This window comes from Mustela putorius, unplaced genomic scaffold, assembly GCF_011764305.1.
Source record: "Mustela putorius furo isolate JIRA1106 unplaced genomic scaffold, ASM1176430v1.1 tig00000421_pilon_pilon_pilon, whole genome shotgun sequence".
Classification (NCBI taxonomy): domain Eukaryota; kingdom Metazoa; phylum Chordata; class Mammalia; order Carnivora; family Mustelidae; genus Mustela; species Mustela putorius.
In genome coordinates, this window is record NW_025421375.1 from 5,603,808 (window position 1) to 5,616,455 (window position 12,648).

The following is a 12,648-nucleotide window of genomic DNA, read 5'->3' on the forward strand; positions in this document are numbered from 1 at the left end:
CGGGGAGAGCGCCAGCGTCAGGGGAGAGCCTCTCCCTCTCATCCAGTATTCTCCCGGGGCGGGCAGGGTCGGATTCCACACGCGTCCAAGGTGTGCAGTGCGAGACCCTCCCTTTAAAAAGAATAAATAAATAGAAGCCAGCGCTTAGCCCCGCTCGGGTTTCCCGAAAGGCGCACACAGTCGCTGCCGGGGCGGCTGGGTGTCTGCGCTCCCCGCCTTTGCTGGGCTGACACAGGAGGGGAGGAGCAGGAGCCAGAGGGGGTGCCGGGAGGGGGGGGGGGTTGGAGCGCAAACCATCCCGAGCCAAGACAAGCAGCACATTCACAAATAACGCCCCCGCCCCCAGCGCACGCGCTCCCATTCAAAGCAGCGGGGCTCGGCGGCCGCAGGGCGGCTCAGAGGACGCGCGGCCGAGCGGAGCGCAGCGCAGCCCAGCCCAACCCAGCCCAGCCCCACAGGCGCACGCCCCAGTCCGCCCGCCGGCTGCCGAGCCCTGCAGTCCGCGCGGGAGGCGGCTGCCGCTTCTAGGGAGGGGTCTCGCCCGGACTCCCCTCCCTCCCCGCCGGGGGACCATGGCACGGCCGGCTGCGCCCTGGCACTCGAGGCTCCTGGCTCACATCCTCGGCGGCACTTGGTGCCTGTTCTACGTCGCCGGACAGGTGAGGCGGTCTGCGCGTCGGGAGTTCCTCCCCACCCTCCTAAGACTTCTGGTCGGCTAAAGCGGCGAGAGCTGTAGCCGGGGCCTGTCCCGGGGCTGTGCTGCCACCCCAGCGAGGACAGGTGGCACGGGTTAGGGCTAAGGCGGCCTCTCGTGGCGAGCTCCGGGCTACCCGGGTCAAATCCTGCGCTGAGCCTCAGCCCAGCTTCCTGCGGGGTGTCCCGGCGTCCCGCTCGCGCCCGGGTCCTGCCTCCGGCGGGACAGAGTCGGGGGGAGGAGACGGCGCCTGAGCCAGGGTACGGTCCTCTTCCAGGGAGTCCGCGACCCCGCACCTTTTCCGGACAGTCCTTCGCGAAGACCCTTCTTGCAGGTCGAGGCTCGGGCGGTGCGGGGGAGGCTCGGCCTCCGGGACACTCCTCCTCACTTCCGTCCTTCCCGGGACCAGTGAACTTCTGACATTCTAGTCCTAGGGCCACCTGCGTCCGAGTGGCGGGGGCGGAGCGTTGTAAGGTGTGCAGGACAGCGGGGCTCTTGGAGCCTTGGCGGTGGAGAAAAGGAGGTTCTGGACGGCGTCCTGAGACTTGTCCTCACCACACCCCCTCGAATGCTCCTATGTTTTTTTCTCGAGCTAGAAGGGCGTAGGAATTGGGGCGTTCTCCGGAGTGGGTGGCTCAGGTCCCAAGGCAGAGCAGAAGGGCCCTGGGAGAGTGTTGGATTCACAGTCTGCTCAGGGTTCTGGTTTGTTACTGCAAGACCCCAGAGGGAGATGCTTAGGAAAGGGGTCAGGGGCCAGTCAAACCTCTGATGCACGTGGTGTCTTTGGCATTAACAGTTTCCAGAGTCAGGTAACTTTGATTAAAACTCACGAGTTGGGCAGTTTGTACCTAATGTAGCCTACATAGATTCCCTTTTTCACGGGATTACTTGGGTAATTCTGGGAAAATGCCCAAACACTCTTGGCTGGAATAATCGCCAGATAGCCTCCCTTTCCTCTGTTTTGCTTATGGAGACTTGTCCAAATCATGAGGAGGGGGGTGTGTGTGTGGATTTCCTTCCCTCTCTTTTACTTAACGTTTTGAAACTTGTTTCCGGTCTCTCTCTTAATGGTCATTTTGATGGCAGTGGTGAGCTTTTAGAGGCTGAGTGTACCCGACAGTGGTGGTTAAGAAGAACAAGGAGCTGGCTAGAACCCGAGGAGCAGGGAACACCCTAATAAACCAGAGAAATTTTCAACAAGGAACACCTGCCTAGATTGGAGTATGAAAAACCATTGCAAAGCTCCTCTTAATGATTAGCAAGTTTCTTTGCCAATAGGCTTTGCTCCATGGCAAGTCTTCTCAGAGGTGACTGCACTTTAGGATTGCCCAAAGGAGCTCTTGAAACTCCCCAAGTTCAGCCACACCTCAGCTGGATTACATCAGAACACTTCAGGGTTGGGGAGGTGAAGTTTCGGGGTCAGAATTTATGTGGCTCCCAGGTGATTCCATTGTGTAGTTGGGTTAGAAAGAGCTGTGTAAAAATGACCTGCCTCTCAGTGACCTGTTCTGACAGAATCTTGACCCCAAAAGGAAAGTCAAAGGAGATCAGGAAAGGGCCTAAGAGAGGCTGAGGTGAGAGCCTTAAGGTCTAGCATCCCGTCCTGGCTGCATCTCTGTCATTTTGGTCAAGGCCCTTGACCTTCCATTTCCTTTTCTGCAAAATGAGGGTGTTGGTCCATGTTCTCCAAGGTACTACCAGCCCCGCTAACAGGCACGTTGACACCTAAGCCAAACCAAGACAGAAAGCCTTCTGTCTTACTTCGATGTCATCGCAGGGGCAGTAATTTGACCTTATCCTTGAGATTTTGGTAACTTATCTGATAATTGAACCCAGCAAAGATGGCAAAGCACGTGCTAAGAGGCATATCATAGGATTTGTGTGTGTGTGTGTGTGTGCATGCTGTTTTCTCCTTCAGGTCAGTCAGTGCCTCTCGGTGTTCCTTAAAAACTGATTTTTCCTAGCATTACATACCTGTTCTTCCTTGCTCCACTTCTCAACCAACTTTCTTCTGGATAAAGATGATAGAAGCAGATTTGAGCCTTTTGTGTGTGTTGGAATCAGTTTATTGTTCAATTCCTAGTGAGTTTTTCTTGTTGCATTCGGCAGGGCTGCTCTCCACATGTGAGAAGCCTGACGAAACTTGTCATCGAAGGGATAGAGAAGAGTTTAAAGTGGTAGCTGGGTTCTGTATCCTGGTGGAACACAGTCCCCTGTAGAATTAACCTGGGTGATGGGCAGACATAGCTAGTCTTGGAACATGGCTTAATGTCCTCACTTAACCACACGGGCATTATTTCTAATCAGTGAATTAAGCAGACCAGAAAGTTGAGGTTATTTAATATCAAGAAGAAATCATTCTATAAACCATAGCCAATGCCAAATGATTTGAACATTGTTTGGAATGTATACATTCTTTAAGCTATTTTTAAATCAAAGCCCTCAGTACACAAAAGCATGACTATCCGAGTTACCAGAGCTCTCTGTGTATATATCATAGCCCTAATAGAAGGAGGGTCTGTGTTCAAGAGTTTCTGGCTACCTGAGCCCTATTTCCCCAAAGTCCAAAGAACAATCTTAATGCAAATAAAATTATTTCAAACACCAGCGTTTCCCCATTTTTTCTTGCCGAATATCTGCTTTTAAGGGGTTGTTTTCCTTTTCTTCTGTTCTAACGGAATTACTAACTGGCAAGATAATTTTCTTTCCCTGTGTAATTGGAAGGTAGTTCACTCTAGGCTCTTCTGAAACTGATTATTTTACTGATATCAATTTCATTTCATCAGCTGAATCCAAATTCATCCCATTGCTCAAATTGCTCCCAGGTAAGGAAATAAATAATTAATAGTTTAAACCAGTAGGGGTTATCAACTACTTAATGATTTCTACAACCCATCTGCAGCAAGCCACTGTAAAAATAAACAAGGTTGTGGAGAAGGTTGTGGCTAGATCTGCACAAGTCCATTACTATGGCTTAAAAATGTCACTTAGTAGCAGTTTATGTTCTTTTGTTGGCGTATGAGTGATAGCGTATTCAAACATTAAAATGGAACATTTTCACTTACTATGGTATTCTAAATTGCATCTTTGTTAGGAATTCAGTAATGAAGTAAATAGTTACAGGGTGGCTAGAAAGAATTTGTGCCTTTAAGAGCAGCTGATTTTCAACTAAAGACCTTAAAGGAAAGTCTTTCTTGTCTCTTTTGTTATCCTCTTGTAGCTCTTGCTCTTGTTTTATTTTTATTTACATTTTTACCAGGATGATTCTGCATGATTTAAAAAAACAAACAAACAAACAAAAAACAACACAACAATTACAGGCTTATAAGAAAACACAGCAAATTTTTATTCCACTCTTTCTCCTCACCTCAGATCTCATGGCCCCGAAGTGACTTTTTTGTTAGGTTTGTATTATTTTGAGTTATCATTAACATACAATAAACTGCACATACTAAAAGTATGCAATTTTAAGTTCTGACATATGCATACACCCAGAACATCATTACCCCAAGGGGTCCTCATTACCTTTGGCAGTCCCTCCGTGCCGCCCTTTCTCATATCCAAAATCACCAGGCAAACTGTGATGTGCTTTGTGTAAATATAGATTAGTTTGCATTTTCTAGAATTTTATGCTAATGTAATCATACAGTAGCAACGCTCTTCCCCAATTCTCTTGACCTGGCTTTTTTGCACTTAGTCTAATGATCTGGAGATTGTCCATGCTGTGTTCCTGAGTGGTGCTAAGTCGCATGTATATACCATAGTTTGTCGCCCAAGGCTTTCACCTGCAGTTGGGCAATGTGTTTCCAATTTTTAGCTGTCACAAAGTTGTTATGAAGATTCATATGTAAGTCTTTGTTTGGACCTGCACTTTCATCTGTCTTAGGTAGATACCTGGGAATGGAACAGCTGAACTATTGGTAGGTGTATGTTTATGTTTTTAGGAAAATGTCAGTTTTGCAGAAGGTTGTACCATTTTCCATTCTTACTAGTACTATGTACGAGTTCCAGTTTCTCTGCATCCTTGCCAACACCATGAGGTCAGTCTTGCATTTTAGCTATGCAAGAAGGTATAGTAGGAGCTTGGGTTTGAATTTGCAGTTCCCTAATGATAAATGATGATGAACATTTTCTCATGGGTTTATTTAAAATCCATGTATCTTCTCTGGTAAAATTTCTATTCAACCATTTTGCTCATTTCTTACTGTGTTGTTTTCACACTGAATTCTGAGAGTTGTTTATATATTGTGGCTATCAGTCTTTTATCAGTGAATCATTTGCAGATATTCTCTCCCAGTCTGTGGCTTGTCTTTGTTTTCTTTCTTGACTGTGTTTTTGATGGGCAGAAGTTTTAATTTTGATGAAACAGAAGTTATTACATCGTGTCTTGGTAGATTGCATGTTTCTTCTTGTTTTAAAGAAATGCTTGCTTAACCTAAGGTCATGGAGGTTTTACCCCAGAAATCTGTGGTTTTATGTCTTACATTAGTTCTGTGTTCCATTTTGAGTTAATTTTTGTATGTGGTACAAGATGACCCAAGTTCACTTTTTTTTTGTCTATGTCATTTCAATTGTTCTAGCATGATTTTTAAAAAAAAAACTTACTTATTTTAGAGAGAGAGAATGAGTGTGCACAGGCGGGAGGGTGGGGCAGAAGGAGAGAATCTCAAGTGACTCCTGCTGAGTGAGGAACCGAGTCGGGGCTCCATCTCAGCACCCTGAGATCATGACCTGCGTGGACATGAAGAGTCAGCTGCTAAACCGACTGAGCCACCCAGATGCCGCTCTAGCATGATATTTTTCAAAGGCTTTCCTTTCTCCACTAAATTGCCTTTGCAGTTCTCTGGAAAATCAGTTGTCCATATACGAGCAGGTCTGTCTTTTGGATTCTCTATTCTGGGGAACTATGTCTTTCTTGCCGTGTTAGTAGGACACTATCTTTAATACTTTACAGTAAGTCTGGAACTGAGAAAGCATGATTTTTCTATCTTTGTCCTTCATTCTCAAGAATGTTGACCCTGTCTGAATTTGAGAATCAACTTACCAATTAAAAAAAACATGCAGGGAGGGGCGCCTGGGTGGCTCAGTGGGTTAAGCCTCTGCCTTCAGCTTGGGTCATGGTCTCAGGGTTCTGGGATCGAGCCTGCATCGGGCTCTCTGCTCAGCGGGGAGCCTGCTTCCTCCTCTCTCTCTGCCTGCCTGTCTGCCTACTTGTGATCTCTATCTGTCAAATAAATAAATAAAATCTTTAAAAAAAAATACATGCAGGGATTTGATTTGGTGTTATGAGGGAATTAGCCTCCTAACAATATTCAATTTTATGGTCTTTCTCTACCTAGTTCAGTCTTTAATTTCTCTAAGTAGTATCTGGTAGTTTTCTGTGTACAGATCTTACATATTTTTTGTCAAATTATACTAAGTATTCCACATTTTTGGTTCTCTTTTAAATGGCACTGTTTCTAAAAAATTGTGCCTGATTATTCCTTGTTAGTATATAAAAACAATTGATTTTGGCATAGTCTGCAACATTACCAAACCTGCTTATTAGTTACAGTAGCTTTTTGTCAGACTTTCTGCACCTAGGGTCCTGTCATGAAAATAAAGACCCTTCTTCCTCACCAATATGGATATTTTCAATGTCTTGTTTAATAACACTGATTAGAACACTGCCTTTTCCTGATTTTAGGAAAAAGAATTTGATGTTTTACTATTAATTATTATGTTCGGTGTAAGTTTTTTGTAGATGCCCTTTATCAGGTTGGAGGAAGTTCTTTTTATTCTTCTATTTGCTGAGAGCTTTTATTAGAAATGAATGTTGGATTTTTATCAGATGCTTTTTCTGCATCTCATTAGCACATGGATTTTCCTTTGTCATTTGTTAATATGGCAAATTACATTGATTTTTCATGTGTTAACCACCTTGCGTTCTTGGGAAAACTTGGTTTGGTGATTAGTATATTATCTTTTCTAAAAATATTGTTAGGGGTGCCAGGGTGGCATAGCTGGTTCAGTTTCCAACTCTTGATTTCAGCTCAGGTCATGATCTCAGGGTCCTGAGATTGAGCCTCGCGTCCAGCTCTATGCTCAGGGGGCGCCTGCTTGGGGTTTTCTATTTCTCTTTCCCTCTGCCCCTCTGTGTCCCACTCAATCTCTTTCTCTCTCTAAAAAAAAAAAAAAAAAAAAAAAAAAAAAAAAGTTAGATTCAGTTTACTAAGCTTTGATTCACATATTTGCATCTATGTCCATGGAAGATACTGGTCTGTAGTTTTCTTGTGATGTCTTTGTTTTTAGTATCAATGTAATGCTGGTCTCCTAGAATAAGTTGGAAAATATTCCTTCAATTTTCTGGAAGAGCTTGTGTCTGATTTCTTCACTAAATGTTTTGTAGAATTCAACAGGGAAGCCACCTGGATTTGGAGTTGGCTTACTTAGTATAAAGATTAACCACAAATTTAAATTCTTGAATAGAGGGCTCTCCAGGTAATCTATTTTTTCTTGAGTTAGCTTTAGTAGTTTTTTTTTCATAAATTTGTCTATTTTGTCTAAGTTGTTGAATTTATTGGCATAAAGTAGTTCATAATGCTCCCTTATTTTTAAAATAGCATTATAACATGGAGTTATATCTTCTATTATTCCTGATAATGGTTATTTATGTATTCTTTCTTTTTTCCTGATCAATCTGCTTAGTGGCTCTTTAATTTTATAGACGTTCTTAAAGAACCAGCTTTGGTTTCACAGATTTTCTCTATTGTTTTCTATTTTACTCCTTCCTTCTCTTATCTTTATTATATATATTTTTCTGTTTTGTATTTTCTTTGGTCCTATTTTTCTAGTTTTATTAGGTGGATACTAGGGCCACTGATAGGAGACTTTCTATGTTTTCAAATATGGGTGTGTAGTGATCTTAATTTTTCTTTGGTGCTAAATGTGTTTTCATTTTTCTTTAGTTTAAAATATTTTCTAATTTCTCTTTGGTTTCTTCTTTGACTTACATGTATTTTTTTAAATTAAATTTAATTTTTTTCAGTGTTCCAAAATTCATTGTTTTCCAAAATTCATTGTTTATGACTTATGTATATTTTGAAGTGAGTTGTTTAGTTTCCAAATATTTGGAGATTTTCCAGGTATCATTGTTAACAATTTCTCATTTCAGTATGGTCAGAGAACACACCTGATGTAACTTGGATCCTTTTAGGTTTATTGGCAGTTGTTTTATGGCCCAGAATATGGTCTGTGTTGGTAAATGTTTTATGTTTATTCATAAAGAATTAATCTTTCTACAGATTTGTGTCTTCTAAGTTTCCCTAATCAGTCTAGATGTGGTTGGGTGGACTGCTCTATCAATGTCAACCAGATCAAGCTGATTGGGAGTATATTCTGTATCTTTACTGATTTCTACATATTTAGTGTATCAGTTATTTAGAGAGGGATATTGCAGTCTCCATCTGCTAGTGTGGATTTGTCTATTTCTTCTTATGGTTCTATCAGTTTTTATTTTGTTTATTTTGAAGCTCTATAATTGGGCGCATAAACATTTAGGATTATTTTGTCTTTTTGGTCAGTTGGCCCCCTTTTCATTAATGAATGACCTTTCTAGCCCTAGAAATAGACTGTGCTCTAAAATCACTTTGCTTTTGGCTATGTTCATATTAGATAACTATTTTTAGTTCTTTGAGGTTTTTCATAGACTGGTCACCTCCATAGTTCTTACACCGTTAATGTGATTTTTCATATTCCGTTAGAATCCCATTATGGTTTGATTTCTTCATTCTCTTTTATATTCTATTTTCATCATTCTTGCATGATCTTTTATTACATTTTACATTTTTTTTAATGTGACAAGTCAACATTAATAAACTGGAATGATTGGTATTAATGGTCAGTACTAGTGGTCAGCATTAATATATGGGAGTGGGTTCAGTGGGCCAAGTAGTATATTATTATTCTATTTTTTTCTGGTATGTTTCCTTTTTTAAAAACCAGTTTTATTGAGCTATAACTAACATATCACAGAGCTTATCCATTTCAAGTATACAACTTGGTGGATTTTTAAATTATATTGGCAATAATAAATTATAGGCAACCATCCCCGAGTCAATTTTAGAAATTCTTGTCAACTCAAAAGAAACTTTGTACCCTTTAACTATCACCCCTACTTTTCATCCACCCCTTTGTACCCCAAGCAGCCAACCATCTATTTTCTTCCTCTGTAGATTTCGTTACTCTGGATTTTCCTATGAATGAAATCACATCGTACGTAAGCCTTGGGGACTGGCTTCTTTCCCTTAGCATGTTTTCACTGTTCATCCAAGCGGTGGCATTTATCAGCACTTTATTCCTTGATAGTCAAAAAATATTCTGCTCTATACAGATACCATATTTTGTTTATCCATTTGTCTGTGGCTAGACATTTGGGTTGTTTCTCCCTTTTGGCACTGAGGGCTAATGCTGCTAAGAGCATACGCGTACAAGATTCTGTGTGGATATGTTTTCATTTCTCTTAGGAAAATATTTCAGGCTTCGTGGATATGCTGTCTTTGTTGCCACCCCCTCAACTCTGCCACTGCCGCAGGAAAGCAGCCACAGACAATATTATAAATGAATGAACCTGTTTGTGTTCCAGTAAACTATTTACCCAAATGGACAATGGGCCAGATTCGGACCATGGACCACAAAAGGCCAGTGACTGAGTCAGAGTCTCATGATGCTGTGATTTGGCCTGGGCTATTTGAATTCAGCATGCCAGGCTTTCCACGGATCCTGAATAGGTCAATGCCCTTCCCTTTGGGGAATGTTTATTTTCACGTTTCTTTGATAATTTCCTTCCTGGCCCCTTATGTGTTTGCTTTTTGTGGAACTCCTGTTAATTATTAAATCTTTTGGATCAACCATCTATGTTTTAAAAACCTTTTCTCTTGTCTTTATTGTTACTTTTTCTTATACTTGCTTTCTTTTTCTTTTTTTTTTTTAAGATTTTATTTATTTAGTACAGAGAGAGAGAGAGAGCATGCACAAGCAGGGGGAGAGGCAGAGGGAGAGGAAGAAGCAGGCTCCTCACTGAGCAGGGAGCCCTACGTGGGGCTCCATCCCAGGATCCTGGGATTGAGACCTGAGCCAAAGGCAAGCACTTAAGCAACTGAGCCACCCAGGTGCCCCCTTTTTTTTACACTTTCTAAGAATTTTCTCAATTTTATTTTTCAACGGAGTTGTGGTTTAGGTAATTTCAACTGGTATCTGTTGTTGTAGCTGAAACTTCACCCCCCCACACCTTCTTGCAGCACCAGTTGCCTCCAAGTTTGAAGCCTTTCTGGAGTTTCACAGCCCATGCGGTCTTCCTTCTCATCACTGTATCCCTTTGCAAGCACAATTCTGTTAAGTCGGTAACAATTCTTCTATCCATTTCCCATATCCCAAAAACTTACTGACATCTTTTGTCTGCTGTTGATGCCTCTCCAGTTCTCTCATCATCTTTATTGTTATTTTAGAAGACATTTGGGAGGGAAGAGAGAAAAATAAGGTGTTCCATCTACCGTGTTTAACTGAAAGTTTAACTGAAATAGTTAACTGCAACTATTTTACCTCTTTCGTTATATCTATTTTCCTTTCCCGATTCATCTCCGAACCCCAGTAGAGCTCATTTTAGTCATTGTGCCCATTTTTAAAAGACTCCTGCATTTCCCAGTGTACGTAAAACTTTGGTCAGTGTTGCAGAAAAGATCATGGACCTGAGTTCTAAAGAGGCAGGTGCTAGTTCCAGATTTACTGAGTGCGTGTGTAACTAGGAGTTAGACTTCTTCCGGGAAGGGCATCAGTGCCGCCTGCTTGCTAGTTGCGGAGCATGATCATAGGTTCTCTCTCCATTCCCATGTTTGTGTTTTAGTTTTTTCATCTTTGAACAAGTATTTATTGTCCCTTTGCTGCTTAAGTGTATATAGAATAGTCACACCTATTGGCTTATGGATCCAGCACAGAAATATTTTACTGTTTTGCAAATTTTGATGTTTGGAGAGAGTTTTACGAGAAAACATGGAGTTAACATGCTGTAAAGATCTGGCCTTAAAATATCCCATGCGGTATTAGCATGTGTTCTCTACGGCGTGATTGGGCTTGGACTCTCTTGAGGTAGAGCACGGTGACAAGGTGTAACAAACAGGGAAATCGTGTTCAGTAGTTAGTAATAGCCTAATGGTTTTAATAATTGATTTTACACTGGGATGAACTCTAGAACATGATGCCTTTTTGGGGGGGTGGATAGAAAGAGTCATGTTGGAGCTACTTGTTTTCAGCTCTGCTCGTGACTATGGGCTCACATAGCCAGAAGACTCAGGGATTCTTCAGTATTATGTATGGGTCACAAACTTCATCGTGCATTGGTCAGTTCGGCTGTTATCACTCAATTCCAAAGGTCCCCAAAGTCTAGATCCAAGAAGCTAAAAATCGAGGAAGCTCTAACTGCAGATTCCTGGACCTCACTCTCAGATTCGCATTCAGTGGGAAAAGGATAGGTCCTAGGAGTCTGCATTTGTGGGGGACCCTGTCCCCCTCACGCACATACCCACAGAGGATTCGCACATAGTTAGGCCAGAGATCATATTTTGGGAAACACTGATTCGATCTCTCTTATTTATGGATGCGAGAAATAAGGTCCTAGGAAGTTGAGCGACATGTCCTGGGTTGTTAGTGGGAGAGGAGGGAGCGGACCCACCCGTGTCCTAAATCTACTTGGTGATTTTTCCCACCAGAGCAAATGCTGCTCTTTTAGTGTCTAATTACATCATGAACTAAAGATATGAACCACCAGCTTAAAGTGTCTTTATTTGTAGTAACCTCAGTTTTTTATAAATGGTTTTCAGATGTTTGGGAGTAGCTGCAGGTCTCAGTCACTCTGCCTGCAGCGAGGAATGATGGGGAGTGACGGAGGCAGGAACCCTTTGTCCTTAAACCCCCCCCCCCCCCAGAACCTGCTGGAGCCTGGCTCCTGTGTATTTTCTCCTCGAGTCATCATGCCCCTGGAAGATTAACAGATACTTATTTAGAAAATCGGCCGCAGCCTCCAGGAACTTGACACTTGGTGAAAGGGAGAGGATGTGCCGCTACACACCTTCTCTACCCAAGTGTGATGCAGCAACTGTTGCTCCGTTCTTGGAGGAGAGGAAGGAAATGTTTCATGTGCCTGTTATTTACGATGTGCTCCCCATCTCTATCACCAGCCAGCCAAACAAAATATACACAGGCTCTCCACTGAGTCATGCGTAGGCTCTGATGTGGTACCACGTGTGGGAAGAAGGAAGTTTTCCTTACTGCGAACAGTCTGTCAGACATCTTGTACATTTCAGGAAGCGTGCTAATTGTGTATTTTCTTTCCGAAATCAGTTACAGAGAAATGAAGTTTTGTTTTGTTTTACTATTAAAGAACATTTGTTAATATAATCTGAAATTCAGATTCTTGTGCCTTAGAATACTCCCTGTTAGTCCACATGGGGCAGATTATGCCCAGGTAACAAACCACCCCCAGATCATAGTGACTTCATACAAGAAAGGTGTCTTTCCCCATCAGGCCGCCTCTTCAGCTTGGGTTGTTGGGAGGGGTTGGCTCACCGTGGGTGCTGTGTCCACACAGAGAGCTGCTCTGCCGGACCCCACCAGCTTCTGGAGCAGCCAGGGCAGGGAAAGGATAGCGTTGCTCTGCTTTCTACTGGCCATTAAGTGCTTCTCCTCAGAGTGACACATATTACCTCTGCTCCCCTGGTGTTGGCCAAACCAAATTCAAGAGGTTTAAAAAGGTAATGTGGCCATGAACCCAGACTTGGGGGACTTCCAAGCTGCCTAGGTGTTTGTTTTCTGATTGGGTATATATATGTGAACAGAGGTTCTCTGAAATTACTGCAAAAACACTTAAAATTTCTTTAACTTATTCATTAAAATTTAAAAATTTTTTTAAGTGTAAAATAGAT

The 12,648-nt window shown here is 42.4% G+C and overlaps 1 protein-coding gene across 2 annotated transcripts in view; it reads left to right on the forward strand.

Moving 5' to 3' along the window:
- Nucleotides 1-292: 292 nt before the first annotated feature.
- The window catches only part of ADAMTSL1 (ADAMTS like 1), an 899,097-nt gene continuing 886,741 nt past the window's right edge, over nt 293-12,648 (forward strand). Inside the window, exon 1 of one of the 2 annotated variants that reach the window (XM_013063102.2) lies at nt 293-659. In XM_013063102.2, coding sequence (XP_012918556.1) covers nt 573-659 — 87 coding nt within the window. In that variant the 5' untranslated portion in view covers nt 293-572. The remainder of the gene's footprint in view (nt 660-12,648) is intronic. The other variant, XM_004765700.3, reaches the window with a different exon arrangement.